Source organism: Myxocyprinus asiaticus, chromosome 9 (assembly GCF_019703515.2).
Source record: "Myxocyprinus asiaticus isolate MX2 ecotype Aquarium Trade chromosome 9, UBuf_Myxa_2, whole genome shotgun sequence".
In the NCBI taxonomy this organism is placed as follows: Eukaryota; Metazoa; Chordata; class Actinopteri; order Cypriniformes; family Catostomidae; genus Myxocyprinus; species Myxocyprinus asiaticus.
Window position 1 is genome coordinate 21,518,527 of NC_059352.1, and position 19,677 is coordinate 21,538,203.

A 19,677-nucleotide genomic window follows, 5' to 3' on the forward strand; every position below is an offset into this window, starting at 1 on the left:
AATGTACGAGCGCATATGTGCAGACATGAAGGACAAGTCGATATTTTGCATTGGTGTGTATAAATGGGTATAGCACGTGTATGTGCTTTTCCCACTGTACTCCTAAATGTTGAATTCTTTCTGCTGTGTTGACTTGTTGTTGGGCTCCATCCTATAACGTTACTTATCCGGTATTTTCACGCACATGTACGTATACCCATTTACATGCACTGTATAAGCCATGCACTCTTTACTTCAGTATACTTGCAGCTCAGTCAGAAAGCAGCTTTCTCAACAGCAACATAATTTCCCCGTGATATTTATATAAATAACAAACATGGCATTTGAGCAAGACTTTGCTATTATTGTTGCTTCTCTTTATTTCCAGATACTCCAGAGTTGTTGCTGTTTGTTTCCTTAACTTTCTACCAAAACCTGCTACGGAATTGCACTGCAATAGTGGGGTTTCCCACTTACGTAAAACTCTGGGACTCCCCCAATGTACGAGTGCAAATACACAAAGTTTATGGTGTATGTGCTTTTCCCACTGTACTCCCGGAAATGTAGATTTTTTTCCCACTGTGTTAACTTGTTGTTGGGCTCAAAACACTGGGTGGATATCATCAAATACCTTATGATACAAAACACTCTGCATTACATACTTTACAAACGACTACATTGTAATGTTTTACTATATCATAATTGTATCTTTTTAACTTTAATGAAAGGGCAAATATAATGAAATAAAAAACATGTCTGCAAGAAATAGTAAAACTACTTAAGAGACTAAAATGGTGGCAAACACACTGGAGATGCAGCGTTTTTTCAAGAGATAATGTGTGGTATCAGTTTCAATCTCTCTCATGCAGTTATAATTCCGCTCAGACAGTTTCAGGTTATTTACATGACCTGCTTTTTCATTAATTGAACTATACATGATATGAATGCACTAAAATTTTTTAAATATCCATACAAGGATCTAATGTGTCAATGCAATATTGTGAGAAATACTATTGCGACGCTGTATGACAATATATGATTGTTTCGGCATAACCTTAGAGCAACACCTTTTGCGGTCAGCAGTTGGCTCCTGTTGTTCGAGTCAGGTAGTGAGGAAACTTAGCACTGATGGGCGCTAAATTATAACGCCGGCACAGGCCACGGGACTAAGAAGCAATCAGGCTGCGCCGATGCCTCCATTCTGGCAGGCAGGGGTTCGTGGCAAGTGGAACAGAGGTTGCTCTTAGGCTGCAGCACTGCTCCTGGAGTGCGGCCACATGAGAAATTACTTTGGGGAACCGCTGCCTGAAGCATGAAATTGAACCCATCCGGTGCATCTGACTGGATCCCTCCATAATATTTAAAATAATTATGTAGCAAAACTCCTGCGGAGAGTATAAATAGGCCCAGGCCTTTGTCTACTGACTTACAGCTTGGCTGTGACTTTCAGTATAAAAGCAACACAGATGATGCAGCTAACAAAATGCCAAAGATAGCTCCAACCACACACACACACGCACACACACACACACACACACACACACACCCCCACCCACCCACCCACACACCCACCCACCCCTGGTGCTCCAAGGGATCTGCAAATCTCTCTTGTAAATGACCCGCATTTTACATTGAATGATAATGTAAATGATAACTTTAATACATAACCTGCCCCCAAATAAACATGCAGCATCGTGGTCTCTGTTTACATATCTAACAGGTCAGTTTTTTTCACCCCCAAAACGACCTTTTTTTTGTTATTGGAGGAAACACGTGGAGTGATTCCAGATTTGGCACTGGCACCATGTCGGTGGAAAAGCAGTAACAGATACGGTTTAACACACAAATGCATTTGTTTATATCTTTATACTTATTGACATTAAACACTAATTACATATTTCAGCTTTTTACACTCGAAAATATGAGAAGCTGAAAACTCTGAGGCAGCAATTGTAACTTTCAGCTGGCCAAGAGTCTGAGTCAGTAAAAGGACTCATTCAGGGACAGCATAATTGATGCAGAGGAGGAGAAGAGATGACAAGAAAATGAATGTGGGGCACCTGGAGTGTCATTCTCAGTGGAAAACTTCATTCTCTCCTCTATGATAACACAATTTTCAGTGCTGTAGATCCCCGTCATGTAAAGATCTGGATTAAACTAATTCAGTCAGCAAGGACCACACTTATAAAACCACCCTCTTACAGGCTTCAGAACCCTGGGGATCATATTCAACTGACCAAAATTGAACTGGTCGAAACCTCTGCAAAAGTCTTGTCTTAATATAGCAGACTTGTGTTGTATACAGTGTTATCATCACACTACTTGTGTTTAAATTACTTAATTTACTGCCAACTAAAGCCTTTATCAGCCAAATATCTAAGGACACAGCATCTTCTTGCACTTCTGCAGTCCGTTTCGGTATGGACTTTAAAAGCACTTAATCATTAAGCTTACAGCTTTATTTGCAAATATTGCCCATTAAAAATCTACTCAGTTTCCTCAATTAATACACAATTTGTATTAAATATAGCTAACTGATATTGGCATTATTTTCATGATGTATAGCCAGAGGGGAACTGGCTCCCCCAACTGAGCCTAGTTTCTCTCAAGTTTCTTTTTTGTTTTTTCTCCATTAACAAACATCATATGGAGTTTTGGGTCCTTTGCTATAGTTGTCTTTGGCTTGCTCTCTGGGGGTCATGAGACAAATAATTTTAAGGCATCATTTTCAATGACGTTTTTCAATGAAACTGCTCAACTGCTCAGACATTTCAGCATAATTTTCTGTAAAGCTGCTTTGAAATTATGTGTATTGTGAAAAGCACTATACATATAAAAATTACGACTTGATTTATATTTGTTTGGTCACTATGTAGGAAAAATTGCATGCCATGAACTCTCTTTTACTGGCAATTAAATTTCATTTAAATGACTGCCAATTACTAGTTTTATTAGAATTTACTTTGCAAGCAAATTTCCAGAGCTGAACGTTCAATTAAAATGGGATACGAGTGTGTATTTGTTTTGCAGTTTCACTAACTTGCCAGTGCATTCCTGTCTCAGTTTTAACAATTTCAAAGGTGTCTGATGCAACGTCTACCTTATTAATTTTTTTACCTTATTTAGTTTAAATCCAGGGGTATTTGGGGAAAACAACCAATTTCCAAGAAAGATGAACAATCCAAACAAACTCATTATCTAGGTGACTTGGGATCAGTTCTAGAGATGGATATGTTTCAGAGAGCAACATAAATGGTCCAAATGAATCAAAGCAGAATGTGAGATTGATAGAGGAGAAGAGGTTGGAGCTGGCATCACATATAGCAACACACGAGGCTTTTTGCATGGAATTTAGAGAAATGCATCGCTGTAGTCTGGCCTTGACTGAGGAAAATCTGACAGAAGTAGAGGTCTTTCTATGTTCTATTCGCATAGGTTCTATGTGTTTTGGGAAAATAAGGTTTAAAGTTCTTTTTATCTGCTGACCAGGAGGCCACTTACACATGATTGTCATGCCACATTTGTCTAGCAATCACTTGCTAAGGTCCAGTATAGAACGTGTAGTGAAATTTGTTTGAGTCCAATATGTTTTGGCATCTTTCATTTTTTTATTTTTTTAACCACTTTTTCATTTTTAATGAAATCTTTGAGTCATCAGCATTCACTGGTAAAATGAATTAAGCTCAAATCACCTTGGACTTAACAAAAAAAAAAAAAAAAAAAAAAAAAAAAAAGGTAAAATCTTAGTGCTCTAGCAACAGACATGAACCTTTCATCTCTCAACTTTTGTAACACCAAGAATATCTGCAAAAATATTACACTCAGATTGGAAACAGCCATCTATAAACTAGTATATCAAGATCAGGCAGGATTTATCAAAGGTAGACATTCAAATGGCAATACGCAAAGGCTTTATGCACACAGGTAACATTATGCACACAGTTAAAATATGTAACACTCCCACAGTGGTCTTAGCTCTGGATGCAGAGCAGGCGTTCGATATTTTTTTTTTTTTTTTACTTTATTACCATCTTGAGACATACCTTTATTCACACAGCCAATTACAGGCTTTAGTTAATTCATTATAAAACTTTACACCAAACAAGAGGCTGCAACTGATGGCACACTCAAAAGACTCAAACCTGTCAGCACTGTAACACAGCATAGATCGATATTTACATCCAAGCCACCTGGCACTCTCCAATAGTCTATGACTTCTGGAAAACAATAATTTCCACAATATCCAGTGCAGTGTTTCCCCTAGGATTTTTTTTCAGCAGCGGTGTTGTGCACATGTCCACAAGCCTGCAACGCCAGGGGCGACTCTAGGATTTCAATCTTAGAGGGGCTTAGCCCCCAATAACACGATAAGATGTGTGCATTTAATGTATTCAAATCTCTTACATAGATGGTGTTTTGTTTTAAACTGCGTTTTTACATCATTCAAGCTGGCAAGCTAATATTCATTCAGAATCTTGTCATTTTCTATAAACATTTATAAAGTTATAAAAATAACCGATAATACAGACAAACCATATATTATTGTAAATCTCAATTTATTGGCAGAATATTTCATCTGTCCTAATCATTTTTTTTTGTTCTCCATTTATTAACACAGGAACATAAATCAATAATTTCACAACTTCTGTAGTTTAAAGTTATATCAAACACCACAAAAACCTATTATTACAATAATGTCACATTATTTAGTGGAGTGAATTAACTCTAGATCAGTGTTTCTCAACTGGTGGGTCGTGACCCGAAAGTGGGATGCAGGTTAGCAGGGAAAGAACAAAGCCATGGTTCAACCACTGAAAATCTGCAATGCGATATTTTCGTAGCGCGATTTAGCTCCGCACAAGTATAACGGAACCAGCTCGCACCAATGATATGGCACACGCATCAATTGGGTTTCCCTCGATATTGCAGTGCGCAGACCATAAAACTGATATGACCCAGTTCAATTCTAGTGAGAATTTTCTAGTTTAAAGCGCTATAGAAGATGTCAAGTAAAACCTCTCAAACAGTAGGCAGAACCGACATGCCAAACAGCACTGAGGAGGAAAAGAACAACAATGTGCTATGTGCCAAAATAAAGTTTTTATTTGTATTTTTATTACACATTATTACCCTTACAAAACTGTTTCATGATTTTACATTAGTAACATAAACTGTGATATTTTTACAAAAATGTTAGTTTTATAATTAATTATCTATTAGGCATCTATTAGACCTCATTTGTATTACAACAGTGACAGTTGTAGTTAAAGTTTAAAAATGTGTTTTATTGTTTTTATTATTTTTATTATTTTAAAAACTAGCTACATTGACCTAACCATGGTGAGTCATCCATGTTCTTACCTGCTTATATGGTATTGCACTGTAAATATAATGGCAAGTACATAAAGGGCTTTAAAGTCTGGACAGCCAAGACTTAGACAAATTATGGACAAAGTTTCCCTCCTGTGTAATATATGTTCTGTTTGAATGATGTTTGACATAAGGAAATAAACTGGATAAGAAATATAAAAGGCTCATATAAATAAACAGGCTCATCAACTTTTAAAAGGGGAGAGAAAATGTTTTTTTGTTTTTTTTGACAAGAACAAAAATAATGTCACTTATAATGCAGTAATTCATGGCCTTATACCTGAAAACCATGAAAAAAAAAACCTATGCAAGATATAAGTAAATCAGACCCAGGATACATAAAATACAGGTTATGTTTTTTACTATGATGGGTCACCACTTGGTCCAATGTAAAATCTGGGTCCCGAAGCATTTGAACCACTGCTCTAGACAGTAGCGGATTTAGGCATGGGCGACATGTGCAGCTGCCCAAGGCGGCATCTTGCGGGGGGGGGGGGGGGTGGAGGGTCAGCACGAGGCACCCACACAGACACCCCCTGGTCAGTAACTTCGGGGGTGTGTTGAAGTGGGTTTCGCCCAAGGCACCATACATACCAAAAATGTTAGAAAGGTATATCATCTTGTTGCTAATTTTGGTACCATACTCCAGTATAGTGCTATTAGCAACATTTTACAGGATGTGACATTTTCGGGATGAAATCAATGACAATTTGACAATCAATTAAAATCTCAATATGGCCAAGTGTGATCACTGAACAGCAGAAGTATGTCATTTTATTAAAAAAATATACAGTGTCACTTAAAAATTAACTCTCTGCTCTCTGTCTACACTGTCTACACTTAGATCACGCGTGATGCTCAAAGCAGTGCGTTTAGTGTTTGAGCAGCTGTGAACACTTACATGAAGTCCTTCTCCAGTAATATTTCAGCTCTTCACTGGAATGCGGAATTTATTAAAAACTACCATCAAAACACAAAGGAAGAACTCAAAGGTCTGTTAAAATAAAAGTTCTGCCAAAATAAAAGCTATGTTTAAGTTGATGTGTGAAATTACATTGTGGAAGACATTGTGAAACATAAAAATTACTACTGTATAGAAAAATGTCATATTCAAAGCAGGGTTTCCATTAGCCTGTAATTTCCGATTTTTGACTGTTCAAATTTCCTAATGTCCTACAAATTCAAACATTCTCGGACACAATGTCTGGTGAAAATATTAACATGATGCTTCAGCAACCCTTTTAGTTGATGCCACAAGTGTACGGTGTGACACCATGCCAATGATAACAGCACCTCGCTGCTACGGAGATTTTTCTTTCCCGATAGCTTGCGGAGTCCTAATCCATGACTACAGCGTGTTGTATGCCACACACTGGCAAAAGCAGCCTGCGTTCCCTTTTCACATGCCTGCAGTGAGAAACTTTTCACTTCAGAATCACATTAAAACTCTTCTGGAGGTGAAGGACACCAGGCTTATGTGAATCTCAAGTTGTAGAGAAACACTGGACATATTTGACTTCACTTGGCAACAAAACACTTTTGTGCTTTGAATTAGCCAATGTGAGAAAATATATATGAAAAGATTGTTGCAGTTTAGTTTTTTTTGTTTTGCCACATTGTTAATTTATTTTTAAATTAAACACCAATTCCATGATGGCCATTTTTTGTTTGTTTGTTGTTGTTTTTTTTTTTATATGAAAAAGCAACTTTAATGAACAAACGTTTATTGTTCATTTGACTTGATTGTGTCATTATTACCCTAGATTGCATTATTATGCCTAATCCATCACGTTTACAGTGCAAAATAAACACCGAAACGAGATGACTGGATTTTTTCCAATTTGTCCAGCAAATTGGAAAAACTGGTTTTATTTTCTCATTACTATCATTAATAATAATAATAATAATAATAATAATAATGTGTTTTTACATTATGATTATATTATTATTATTATTAATATTATTATATGTAAGCAATATCACAAAAGTCAGCAGGCTGTGATTCAGCCGTAGCAGCCTTGTGCCACAGATAATCAGATTTTTTAAATAGAGTTTTCATTTATACTGTGAAGCAAGCAATTTTTTCCCTTTTATTTTCATATTTTCATTTGATTAATGTTTTATGTATTTATTTGTTTAAACACTGTTTGATTAAAGCATAAAAAAATGGAATCCAGAAATGTTTTAAAGGAAAACAGAATTTGTAACTGCAAGACTTTATCCAGTTCTTTTAAACAAGACCTTTTCTGTGTAATTTCATCAGTAATCTGAGGCTAGTTTTTTTGAATCCAAAGTATAGATTTAGTATCATTACCAAGGTACCAGTGCTGGTATCTTTCAGAAGCCATACATTTTGATATCGGAGCAACCCTAACATGAAAGATTCATTCAAAAAGACAGATTTGTTTACGAACGAAACATCACTACTGTGCGCAGTGTAGAAAGCAAACAGCTGACTAGGGATGGCAATCAAAAAGACAAATCTGTCTTTTTGATTGCATCAAGAATATCAATGAACCATATGAAATGTCAGCAGCAGTGCATATAGGGGAAACACTGCAGTGCTCCACACCACAGTGTCCCATTACCGCTTACCATGTGTCTTCTACTGTAGGTGACATGGGCAACACTGCAAAAAAACAAAACAAAACAAAACAAAAAAATCTTAATATGTATCTTTGTTTTTCATTTATAAACATTCTTAAAACAAGGTGATACGTGTGCCAGTGCAGCAAGACAAAATACACAAGTTCAAGATACATTCTCTAAAAAACAAGCCATAATATTGTATTTAGTGTTGCCTGACAGGTATTTTTTTATCTTGTCTTAAGGATATTTGTTTATTTTTTTTACTGGAAAACAAGTTAATAAAATAAGTAAAATAATGTAAGTGGTGCAGCAAAAAATAAATAAATTACAAAACTGGAAAGAAATCATGTATATCAACTCAACACTGGCCCCACTTCATTCTAGATTACATTAATTTTGAGAATATCAGTATATCACAGACATCTTAACAGGTTGACATTTTGGACCCTATTTTTAGGTACTTCAGTAAAAAAATAAATAAATAAATAAATCACCAAACTTATCATCATATTTCATATCAGTAGCATATAGTCCTTTAAAAGCTGCTTTGAAACTATGTGTATTGTGAAAAGCGCTATACAAATTAAAAATGACTTGACTTGAGTCTCATCTAGCCACTGTCTGAATGATGTTTTTGATATTACCTATTGAAACATTTGTGTTGGTGTTGGAACATCAGCTTAGACAGACAGCAATTCTTTCTTTTCAAAGCCTTTCTTTTCAGGTTTAATTTATTCATTTTATCCTTTTATATAATTTATAGCATCAATGTGGGTTTGACTTATTTTTTGTTATTTATGCTTATGAATTTATTTTAGCATCATGTTTTTTGATGATGATATAGGATAACTAGCTCAATGTTCATTCACACCTACATCTATTCAAATAGAATAAAACAACTATCCATCCGAACTTAAAATGAGTTTTTTTCTTAAATGGTGAATAGCTGTTAGGAACACACTAAGGAGTGGAACTTTGAAACAAATAATAGGACTTTGAGTAAATAATTCACTGATTTGTAAGATAAGGGACAAAACATGTCTTAAATACAAAAGTCATCTTTATTTTAAAAATCAAGAAATTCATAATAATAAAAATACTGGAAAAGTTTAATCTAAAGAGAAAGTGTATACTCGAGGCATTTATTACATCTATTTTTAAATAATTTAATGAGAATGTTTGTAAAATGCATGCTCTATACTTGGAAGCACATGTAAATTAACCTGTCCGAAGCAAGAGGTCACAATGTTAAACTCCCAAACAAAGTGGTTAAAAATGCAACAAATTCATAATTATAAATATCAAATAAAAGGTAAGGATCTGTAAGATATCAAACAATACACAAAGTAAATTTTAAATTATAGTATATTTTCCATAGAAAAATTGTCTATCAAAGTTGTGTCCTCAATTTGCAACACCTCAATTTTTTTATAATGCTTAATAAATCTGACAACGGACCAATATAGGTTTTTTTATTGGCCGATGCTGATGTCCAGAGAACAGGGTGGCAAATAGGCTGATGCAATGCCGATATATCACACAATTTAATATAGTAAATAACATAAACATAAAATTGCAAAAAAATTAATAAACTTATTTAGCATTATATTTACTCAATTTCATACTAATAAATCTAAAAAAATAATATTGTATTTTAATGGTAGAAAGCAGTTTCTTCTGATTTCTGTTTAGTTGTCAAATTTTTGTTATTTATTTGCACATGAAGAAATTGTTAATATATTAGGAAGAAGGAAATAACACTACACACAGTAGTCCAGTAACCATGGATGGCATGTCCACGTTAGCAATCACATTTTCTCAAAAAATACCGAATCAAACCAACTGCACATAAAGTGCATCGTGAATAAGACATTTACTCATAGCGCACATGAAGTGCTTTTACTTTGAAGGTGCACTCACGCATTCCAGATCCAGCGCGAGCAGCAATCACCTGACAGTTTAAATGGCCTGGATCACCTGCTTGGATTGTCACGGACTGACCGTCATGATTTGTGAATCAGAGGAACTTTTGATCTTGAAGTTTTTGATTCTGGCTGATGGAATATGCACTTCAGAGGAAGATATTAGATGAGTGCTCGATGGGATGTTGGATCTGCTGAAGTTGTGTGAGGTTGGTTTATCACATCTGTTTAAACAAGATATGCACATATTTGCAGACAAAATATAATAGTTGTTTTATTGATATTTGCCTTTTTATCATTAGACAATACAGTTAAATGTTACAGGGAACAGTTGAGGAGAGAGAGGCAGAATGAAACAGGCGAGCACTTTAACATTATGAGCTCAAACGCGTCTGCCGCAGCTCTGATATGTGGACTGTTTTAATTACACTGTGTTGCACACCAGTCTATTTTGCAGTAACACGATGGCAAGTAACAACAAAACAAACCATGACTGTTCATTTACATGTCTCAGTCACTTCACATGCAAGCAGGCAATTCTCAACGCCCTCAAGAAACAAATCAGCCAAAGGAGATCATTAATCGGCCGATGCAATAATTAAATAAATCAGAAAATCGGCCGATTTATCTGCCTCTGCGATATATCGGTCGACCATTAGTCATGGTCAGCTATAACTCTGAGTACCCCATTCCCACCTCCTGCTTATGGTGGATGCAACAGTAGAACACATGGTCTGGTAATTTGTATATTTTTATATATTTCAGCGGAACAATTTTTAAGTCTCTGTGGTCACAGCTTCAACATATCAACACCATCATCCCATTGTGATAATTTCTGTTAGATGTGTGGGATAAATTTTGGCTATAGGTTATAGAGGCATCTTCAACTGAGGAAAAAAAAAACAAAATGGCTCCAGTATACAACACATGGTTAAGATGAAAAATATTAAATGTTTTCAACTCCGTCAGAATTTTCAGAATAGTATGAAAACAGAAAAAAATGGATAGAATGTATTTTATCACTTAACTCCTTCACTGAACACCGTAATTAGATAATTAAAGACTTTACACTCTTGGATCAAATTAAAATAGCAAGTTTTTAGTGTGTCTGATGGAGTTAACACAAATGACAGTAAAATGCATGTTATGAAGTGAATGTCAATTTTCAGAAAAACAAAACAAAATGTTTTATAAAAGCCTGTTCCCTTACATGGTTCGTTAGCCAAGACATTTGTCTACAAATATATCCATTTCAAATTAATTTAGTATTAAAAATAATTTTAAACATATTTTGTCCCTTTTCTCAAAAATCAGTGAATTATTATAATCACAGTTTAGAATGTTGATTTAGAATGTTGGCAGCATATAAAAGGAGGCATAAACTTCAGTTCCTTGTCTATTTGATTTGATTGCTTACTGGATTTTTCAGCTGTGACAGTTAATTTGCAAAGAAAACTACAATGGTTTTTTCTTGTGAGCACTCTTCTGGAGGTGATGCTGGTCTACCCTGAGACCAGAGGCCTGCCAGGTGGTTAGAGATGAGAATGAATCTAAAAGATATGACTTTGTCCATTACACAACAATGCAGGCTGCTGAGATGGCCATAAACAAGCTTAATGGCATGATGCTTAATGATCAGGTGGTGTTCATCTGCTATTTCAAGCCAAATGAGGAGCATCAGGCAGAGCGAAAGGATGGACTAAAAATGGAGGAGGAGGACTTCAAGAGCTGTTACCCGGAGGTGAGTCTGTATGTTTCAAATCTTCCGTACAGCTTGGATAGTGAACAACTGCGTGGATTATTCTCTCAATTTGGAACAGTCACCAGTTTCAAAGCAATGATGGCGAATGGATGCAGGCTTTGGGTTTGTGGCCTTCTCCTCCATGTAGGTTGAAACCTAGGCTATGTCTGTAATGAACGGCTATATTGTTGGCACCAGGATGTTGAGATTTATTGTCCAAGAGTGTGGAGAAGTACCCCTGAACTGCTAACCAAGACAGCTCTGAAATGCCTGACATTGTGGTTGAATCAATCGTGGAGGACAACTCTGAAAAGTCACTGCTGGAACATAATATGACACTGCCAGTCCAGCACCACACCCAGCCCGCTCTACCTTCTGAAAACTTTATTGCCATCGTCCCACAGGTTCAATCAACCGTGGAGGACAACTCTGAAATGGCACTGCAGGACCCTGACACGACACTACCAGCCCAGTGCCCCAACCAGTCTGCTCTTCCCTCTGAGAACTTTATTGCCATCGCCCCACAGGTTCAATCAACCGTGGAGGACAAATCTGAAATGGCACTGCAGGACCCTGACATGACACTGCCAGTCCAGTGCCCCGACCAGCCCGCTCTCCCCTCTGATAACTTTATAGCAACTGTCTCAAAAGTTCACCAACTGCCTCCTGGTGATAAGATGGATGAAGCTGCCAAAGCTGTCAACTCCACTGATGGACCAGCTTTAGATGATGGAGCTGATGGAGATTATTCTGTTGATGATGGAGAACTGTGCAAAGACTCCCAAGATTGGAACGATCATCAACTCCAGGATCAAAGTGGATACGGAGGGTCCCATCAACTCCAAGACGTCATCAGCTTGTACCTTGCACACAATACCTGACAGCCAGTCAGCTTCTATGAGAGAAAATAATCAGGAGGATGGAGACTCAAGTGAGCAGACATCCTCGTGGGGTCCCTGGCTGAGAAATCCTCTTAAAAGTTCTGCTAGAACAGTTGTAAAAAGCCATGCAACCTGGTGTTTACTTGGACTCTGGGCCCTAGGACACATGAAGCGCTGATGGTTCTTCTGTTCCAGATGTACCACTGCAATTATTTTTATTTATTTCTGTGACAGATCTCTTGCTACTCTGGAGTAAGCTGAAGCTGGGTGAACAATCCAATGTGAGTTTTTATTTTCCCAATTTTCTATGTAACAACAAACTTTGCTTTTCAGCATAACTTAAATAATGGCACACAATCACTGCTGCGTGGGTCTCTCCCTCTCCACTCTGGTATTCTGGACACCCTTTTTATCCCTCTCCAGCTCTCACTGAAACACAGAACAGCTGTTAGAGATAATTTCCCACAGGTGTCGATCCTTACCGTTCTTCCTCTCCCGGCCTCGCTTTTCACAGACGTCGCTCGGCCACACCCACATCACCACAATTTTAGTAATGTTTAAAAAATGTTTTGGTGTGCAAAAAAAAAAGTACAGAAAAAAAGTCTGCAAAATAAAAACATGCAAAGAAAGTTTTTATGTGCAAAAAGTTTTTTTTGATCAAATAATTTATTTTATTTTGTGTATGCAATAAATACGTGAATAAATAATTACATTTAATTGTTGCAATTAAATCGAAACCATTTTAAACCAAAAATTTACACATTTTTAAAAACTACAAGTTGAAAACAGAAAGTGTGCCTTATCAATTGACAAGGCTGTAGATACATTTTGCAACTGACACAATGGCAACACTTCAGGTTAATCAACCAAGGCGGCACAGTTATTGGCCATTGTTAATAGTCTCAATAGTTTCAAATATTAGCCGATTAATCATTCACTAAGATAAAACCCTTCATCTAACCCTTATTGTCACAGGCCTGTTAGTGTGCGCTACTAACACACACATGCAAACTTCATCAAGATGATTAATTACCACCCAATCACGGAAAGACTCCTTTCTCATTTTTTAAAATCATGCCAGCATATGATCAGAGAGTTGGTTTTCTACAAGCACCTAAGTCATGTCCACACACATTAAATTATATTACTTTTTAATGCAACCATATTAACGGTCCTGCTGTTTCCACACAGCGTAACTGCAGAGCACTGGTCGATTTTCAATGTTACTCAAATGTTATTACAAGGTTTATCACAACATGATAGTCGGCCGTAATGGCATGACAGTACTTAAATTCTGCATAACCACAGGAAGGCAAATATTTGAGGAGGAGCAGAGGCAAACAGAGCAGCCTGTGTGAAGAAGCAGAGAACAACTATGGTCCATGTGACTCCATAGGCCCTTCCCCACCTACAGTCTTGTACTTTTCCTTTAGTAACTTTTTTAGATTCTCTTACAAGGAACGGAACACCTGAGAAGACTTTTCCGCTGTTGCATTCGCATTGCCAAAAGTTACCACCGTAGTGACGAAATCTAGTAGACCATTTTTCTTCTGACAAGTTTGGAACGTGCGATTCAATATAAACAACGACAACAAAATTAACAACATTGAAATCAATAACACTGAAATCAACAACACTGACGGAGGATGCCGGGATCTGAGTTACACTTTTATTTGGGCTGTTTTACATGAGCTTTGGCTGCATCCGAATACGTAGGCAGCTGCCTAATCAGTTAATGGTTTAAATGACAGCATTTTTGGATGAATGGAACTCTTAAGGAAACTGGTCTCTGAACAGTTTAAAAAGCGCCTTAACTCATCCTACCTCAGCCCCCGAAGGAAGCATTTTCCCATTTTCGGACGCAGTCTTTGTCTTTATGTTACAGTTTAAACTTGGCGCGAGAGCTGTGCGTGCTGCAGCTGGAGTGAGAGATGAGACGAGGGGTCAGACTACCATGCAGCACACACTGAAATTAGTGGATAGCATGCTGAAAGCACTATAAACCTATTTATCAACACAATCTTAAACAATAAATGCTTTTATGAATCAACATAAAAGACTGTACTGAAATACTCACTCACTGACTTAAAAACAGGTCTTGATTCAAGTTACCACACAGTAACAGGCACGCAATACTTTCCTCATGTAGACTAGATTTCATAACGGTTTAGTGTACAATAGAGTTCAATTACCCATTCTAGATAAACATCTGATTATTTATATCTGTCATCCCAGGAAAAATTTGACGTAGTAATGAAGAAATCACTTTATTTTCTGCATAGTTACACAGTACAAACAGTACATATGCAATGAAAACTCAAAGCGTGTCTCCCAATGACACACACACACACACACACACACTCACACACACACTCACACACACACACTCACACACACACTCACACACATACTCACATACTCACACACATACTCACACACACACTCACACACACACTCACACACACACACTCACACACACACTCACACACATACTCACACACACACTCACACACACACTCACACACATACTCACACACACACTCACACACACACTCACACACACACTCACACACACACTCACACACACACACACACACACACTTGTGAAACGGGTGATCCTCTGTAATATTAGCGCAGTCCTCTAAGTAGCATGTTATCAGCTAGCTGTTTACAATGGCGGCTATGGACTCCTTTCCTTTCCAATGCTTTGTGCATCATAGGTTTTCGACCAATCACAGGCTGCAGCACCTCCCACAGACTCCAACAATCCCTATACGCCCCCAAAGTACTTACTCCAGAGCAGGAGCTTAAAATCCCCCAAAACGGCTTAGAGGAACTATAGTTCCTTAGGTGCGAAAGCGACGAAAAGTTCTAGTCCTGGTGAAAAGTACCTAAAACAGGCTTTAGTACTGCCAGTGGGAAAGGGCCTCATGTGACTTTGGTCTGAAAAATGAGAACCTCTGTAAAGGCCACTGAACAAAGCTAAGAGCAATTCTGAAAAAGCAATTTAACGCAGAAACACAGAGATTGGGGAATGTGTTTGGCTACAGCACACATGTTTTGACCTTGGACTTGGGGGAATAGGTGAGTGTGTGTGTGTGTGTGTGTGTGTACTTCATGTTTCTAAACCATACAATTTGAGTTCCTTTACTTCCGAGCATTATATCAGCATTTAGACAGAGGTGGTTGATTTTGAGGGGACAGAAATGACCCGAAGTTATTGTTTCAGCAACAAACAATTTAAAAAAGTTAGAATCCATAATCTTAAAGTTAGATCAGGAGCCCCATTTATAATTATTCAAAAATAATGAAATTAACAATACATTGGAGGTGGATCAAAATGCTTGTATATGAGGATGTGAAAAATTTCAGTCCCTACTTTTCTAAAAATGCCTATTGGTGATATTACAAATACTATATATTCATTAGCCTACAATAATTTTTATTCCTGATTTATTTTCCTGTAATTTCCCTTGCTTTGCTTTTCTTTCCTTTCCGTTCATTGTCACATAACTTCATTACACTGCATTTCAGTGCATCCAGTTGTCATTTAAAAAAAATATGTTCTTCTGTTATTTTTCATTTCTAATGTAAAATATCTTAACTTTTTGCAGTATGGTCAAATAATCAGTCTCAAAAGAGATGCTTAAATTATGGCTGTAATTACCCCAGTTAATTCACCACACTGCAAATGTAAGGTCAAGTTATGTGCAGTGCATTGTGATATACTGTATTGTGTGCAGTGTGCTCTGTTCTATACTGAAAATTCTATGTTTAGTTTGGGTATTAATATAATAGGGTAAAAATGTATATACTGGGCACAGTATATTGCATCAATAGAAAGTATACTATGGTAGTATTATATGTCAAACATAGCCTAGGCCTCCATCATCCCTGCTTGCCCAGGATGCTGCCAGTGGAGAAAAAAAAAAAAAAAAAAAAAAACATTGCCAAATCATGACTGATCAGGTTTTCTTGAAATCATTGAACTGGAAGATCAATTTTCCGTTGTTGTAACAACTGAATCAGAGCGCAAGGAATAGGTGCAAAAATTTGATTAGAACATAATCTGAGTGGACAATATCAATTACTCGTATCAATCAGTACAACTGAATACGCCAAGGGAAGTGGGCATTACTGCTGCCAATCAGCAGCTGGAGATACAAACTCTGGCCCCCAGCAAAATTGCATCACTTGGCCAGAGAGAAAGGCTCAATCCAGATCTTAAAATAACAATTATTTAGACTGTCAAACAGCCCTAGGCAATCCTTGGTTAGAATTTCCAGAAAAAATAAAAACACTAGAAGAGAAAACTAAAAATAGCTGGATGCATGCAAATAAAGACAAAACTCAACTAACATAAACATTTCTGTTCACATTCATTACAAATTATGACTGAGCAACACATTCTTATGTGTTATATGTTAAGGCAATGTTTACTACAACAAAGAAGATTATAACTGGATATGCAGTTAGTTGCACCTCCTCTAAAAGCAGGAACCTAAAGGGAAAATTCCAAATGACATTTTAACAACCTTGAAGGGCACTGCAGGAAAGCGATGCTATTTGTAGGGTTGTTTTAACCAAAAACTAATCAAATGAATCCCATCACATGGGGCCCTAAACAAAGTCACCAGCGAAATGTACAGACTTGGTCACTTTAAGGTAGTAATTCTGCCATTAACGATCTTTTATGATCCTGAGTGATTCATTTTGAAACATCAGGTATTTTATTTAGGATTTTACCTGATTACACCCAAGGACTATCAGTGGTTAATATTCCTCACATACTTTCATACGAACTATGCATGCGATTAATTAAAAAAGTTTAACACATTCATTTTTCTTTATCGTGATTAAAGCATCTACCATTACTGTAGCATAAACCAGCATAAACACTAGTTGGAAGGGCAAAACCTTTGTAATGTGTCCGCACGAAGTGATTACACTGACACACACTGTGTGTCACCACAGAAATGAAGTATTTTTCAGCCTATGTAAGGTGCATTTTAATTACCACAGAAGCATAGCAAGTCTAAACTATCACAAAAAAGCAGACTGAGACGCTTTTGTCTGCAAGAGCTTTTCATGTGGAGTTCAAAGTGGCGCTTGACGCTGATGCCCTGATGCGAATCATGAACGCAGCTTCGTAATTGCTGTAACAAAGCGGATAGCCACAGTCTGCCGGCTGATTAATATTGTGGAGGATAAGAGATTTAATGCCCATTGCAATGAATATGCAACCTATGAGGAGACTAGTTCTTTCAATTAGACAAACTCCCACTTAGACTTTGGGAAACGTCTGATGTTATTTGAATTGGTACTATTTTTGTGCATTTCTATCTTTATACTGTGCAAGGCTTGGTTTGGAAAATGTTAATAAAGCATTATATTGTTACATGTTGTTTTGTTAAGAAGTAAATAAATGTATTTTGACAGGAAAAGAAGTATATTTAGAGTCAAATTTCAGCACTTTCAAAATCTGCGATTAATCACAATTAACTACGAAAAAATGATGCGATCAATTGCGATAAAAAAAATTTAATCGACTGACAGCACTAGTTTGAATGCTACGCTTACTTTTGGAGAACACCAAACACACACATATAAGAAGTAATGACCTGCACCCTTAAGAGTACTCACTTCAAGAAATCTGCCCTCCAGCATAAGGCACTTTCGAATGGAGTTCGTCAATAGATTTCCATACTTTTATTTGGATAAAAATCAGTCAGGACTATAAGACAAACACACACACTCTTAGGTTACTTACTGCAGGTGGAGTCTGCTTCATCTGACTCGTCTGGACACTCAGGTTCTCCATCACACCTCCAGCGGGCTGGGACACACTGCCCATTCTTACATGCAAAGTCTGTCGTGGCACAGGTCTTTTTTGCTGTTAAAAGAAAGAGTGGAAGATAAGAACAGAGGTGCATTCTATACTTAAGCAATAAGCACTTCAAGTAACTGGGATTTTACCATGGGTAAGGAGTGTTCTTAGGGATGAAGTGGTAAAATCCTGCATTGATTCGAGTGTCTTATTGCTTTTATAAAATAGTGGCAACAGTACTATAATAAAAAGACACTAATAAATAATAGAGTTACATTTATTATTAATAGGCTGATCGTGATTGCCAAGTAACAAAGCAACTAATTTAAAACAGAATGTACAGTCACAACTGTGCATTGGGAAGTTTTACATGTTTTCTTATATAAATGTTAACAGCCTTCCAATAAAATGAGTATTAAATCAAAGATTAATCTCTCATCTAAACACTCATGTTATGTTTTTTGATAAAATGACAAAATTAATTTACTTTATTTAACTGCAAATGTGAAAAGTCTGGAGTGGGCTTATAAGGAACATGTGTACTATTTAAGCCCACGTGTGTTCTTAATAAGTCCACTATGTTTTTAAAAATGTTGTGATGAGGAGGAGGGCGTGGTCGGGCCATGATGATGCACGGCCGGTGCTGATTCGGCTGATCAGCGGGAGAGCGAGATAAAGGGGAGCCGGAGGCGTCAGTTCGAGAGAGAGAGATGCGCACGCGGCTGTGTTGCATGTGTGTCTGTGTCCTTATGTTTTATGTTGTTTTAAGTTCATTTAAATCATTAAAGTTTATGTTTACTGTTCAGCCGGTTCCCGCCTCCTCCTTGCCCACCTTTACGTTACAAATGTAAATGCTTCACATTTTACTAAATAAATACCTCAATTTTGAATTTTATTTTTTATTTTTTTATTTAGACATCAAACATCATAACCAGTGAATTATATCTTTAATTTCTGAATCTGACAGTTCTCTGTTTTTATTTTATTTTTTCCTCCCTGCAATGAAAACATATTCAGTATATAGCATTGACAAGGAGTTCAGATTAAATTGAGGTTCAATGGGTTATCTGTTCAGTGGGCTTATTAGGAACAATAGGGGTCAGTGGAAAATAAACCTAAATAATTTAAAGTAGAGTCCAGGTAAACACACATTATTTTTTTTGTTCCTTATAAGCCCACATGTAAACAAAGTTAGATTTCAGGATTATAATTACAGACAGAGCACTAAATCTTATTTGAGCTCATGAAGCTTCTTAAATATTTTCATTTAATGTGTTTATCAGCAGTTTTTATTAATTTATTTTCTTTTACTGCATGTATACTTGCGAGCATCACTTGCACGGTGTCCTGCACTAGCTTCAGAAACTC

At 36.8% G+C, this 19,677-nt stretch overlaps 1 protein-coding gene across 3 annotated transcripts in view; it reads right to left on the minus strand.

Moving 5' to 3' along the window:
- Positions 1-19,677, minus strand: part of LOC127446579 (low-density lipoprotein receptor-related protein 8-like) — a 247,712-nt gene that overhangs the window by 112,878 nt on the left and 115,157 nt on the right. For all 3 annotated transcript variants that reach the window (XM_051707608.1, XM_051707607.1, XM_051707606.1), the window contains exon 3: positions 18,253-18,375. In XM_051707608.1, coding sequence (XP_051563568.1) covers positions 18,253-18,375 — 123 coding nt within the window. The remainder of the gene's footprint in view (positions 1-18,252; positions 18,376-19,677) is intronic.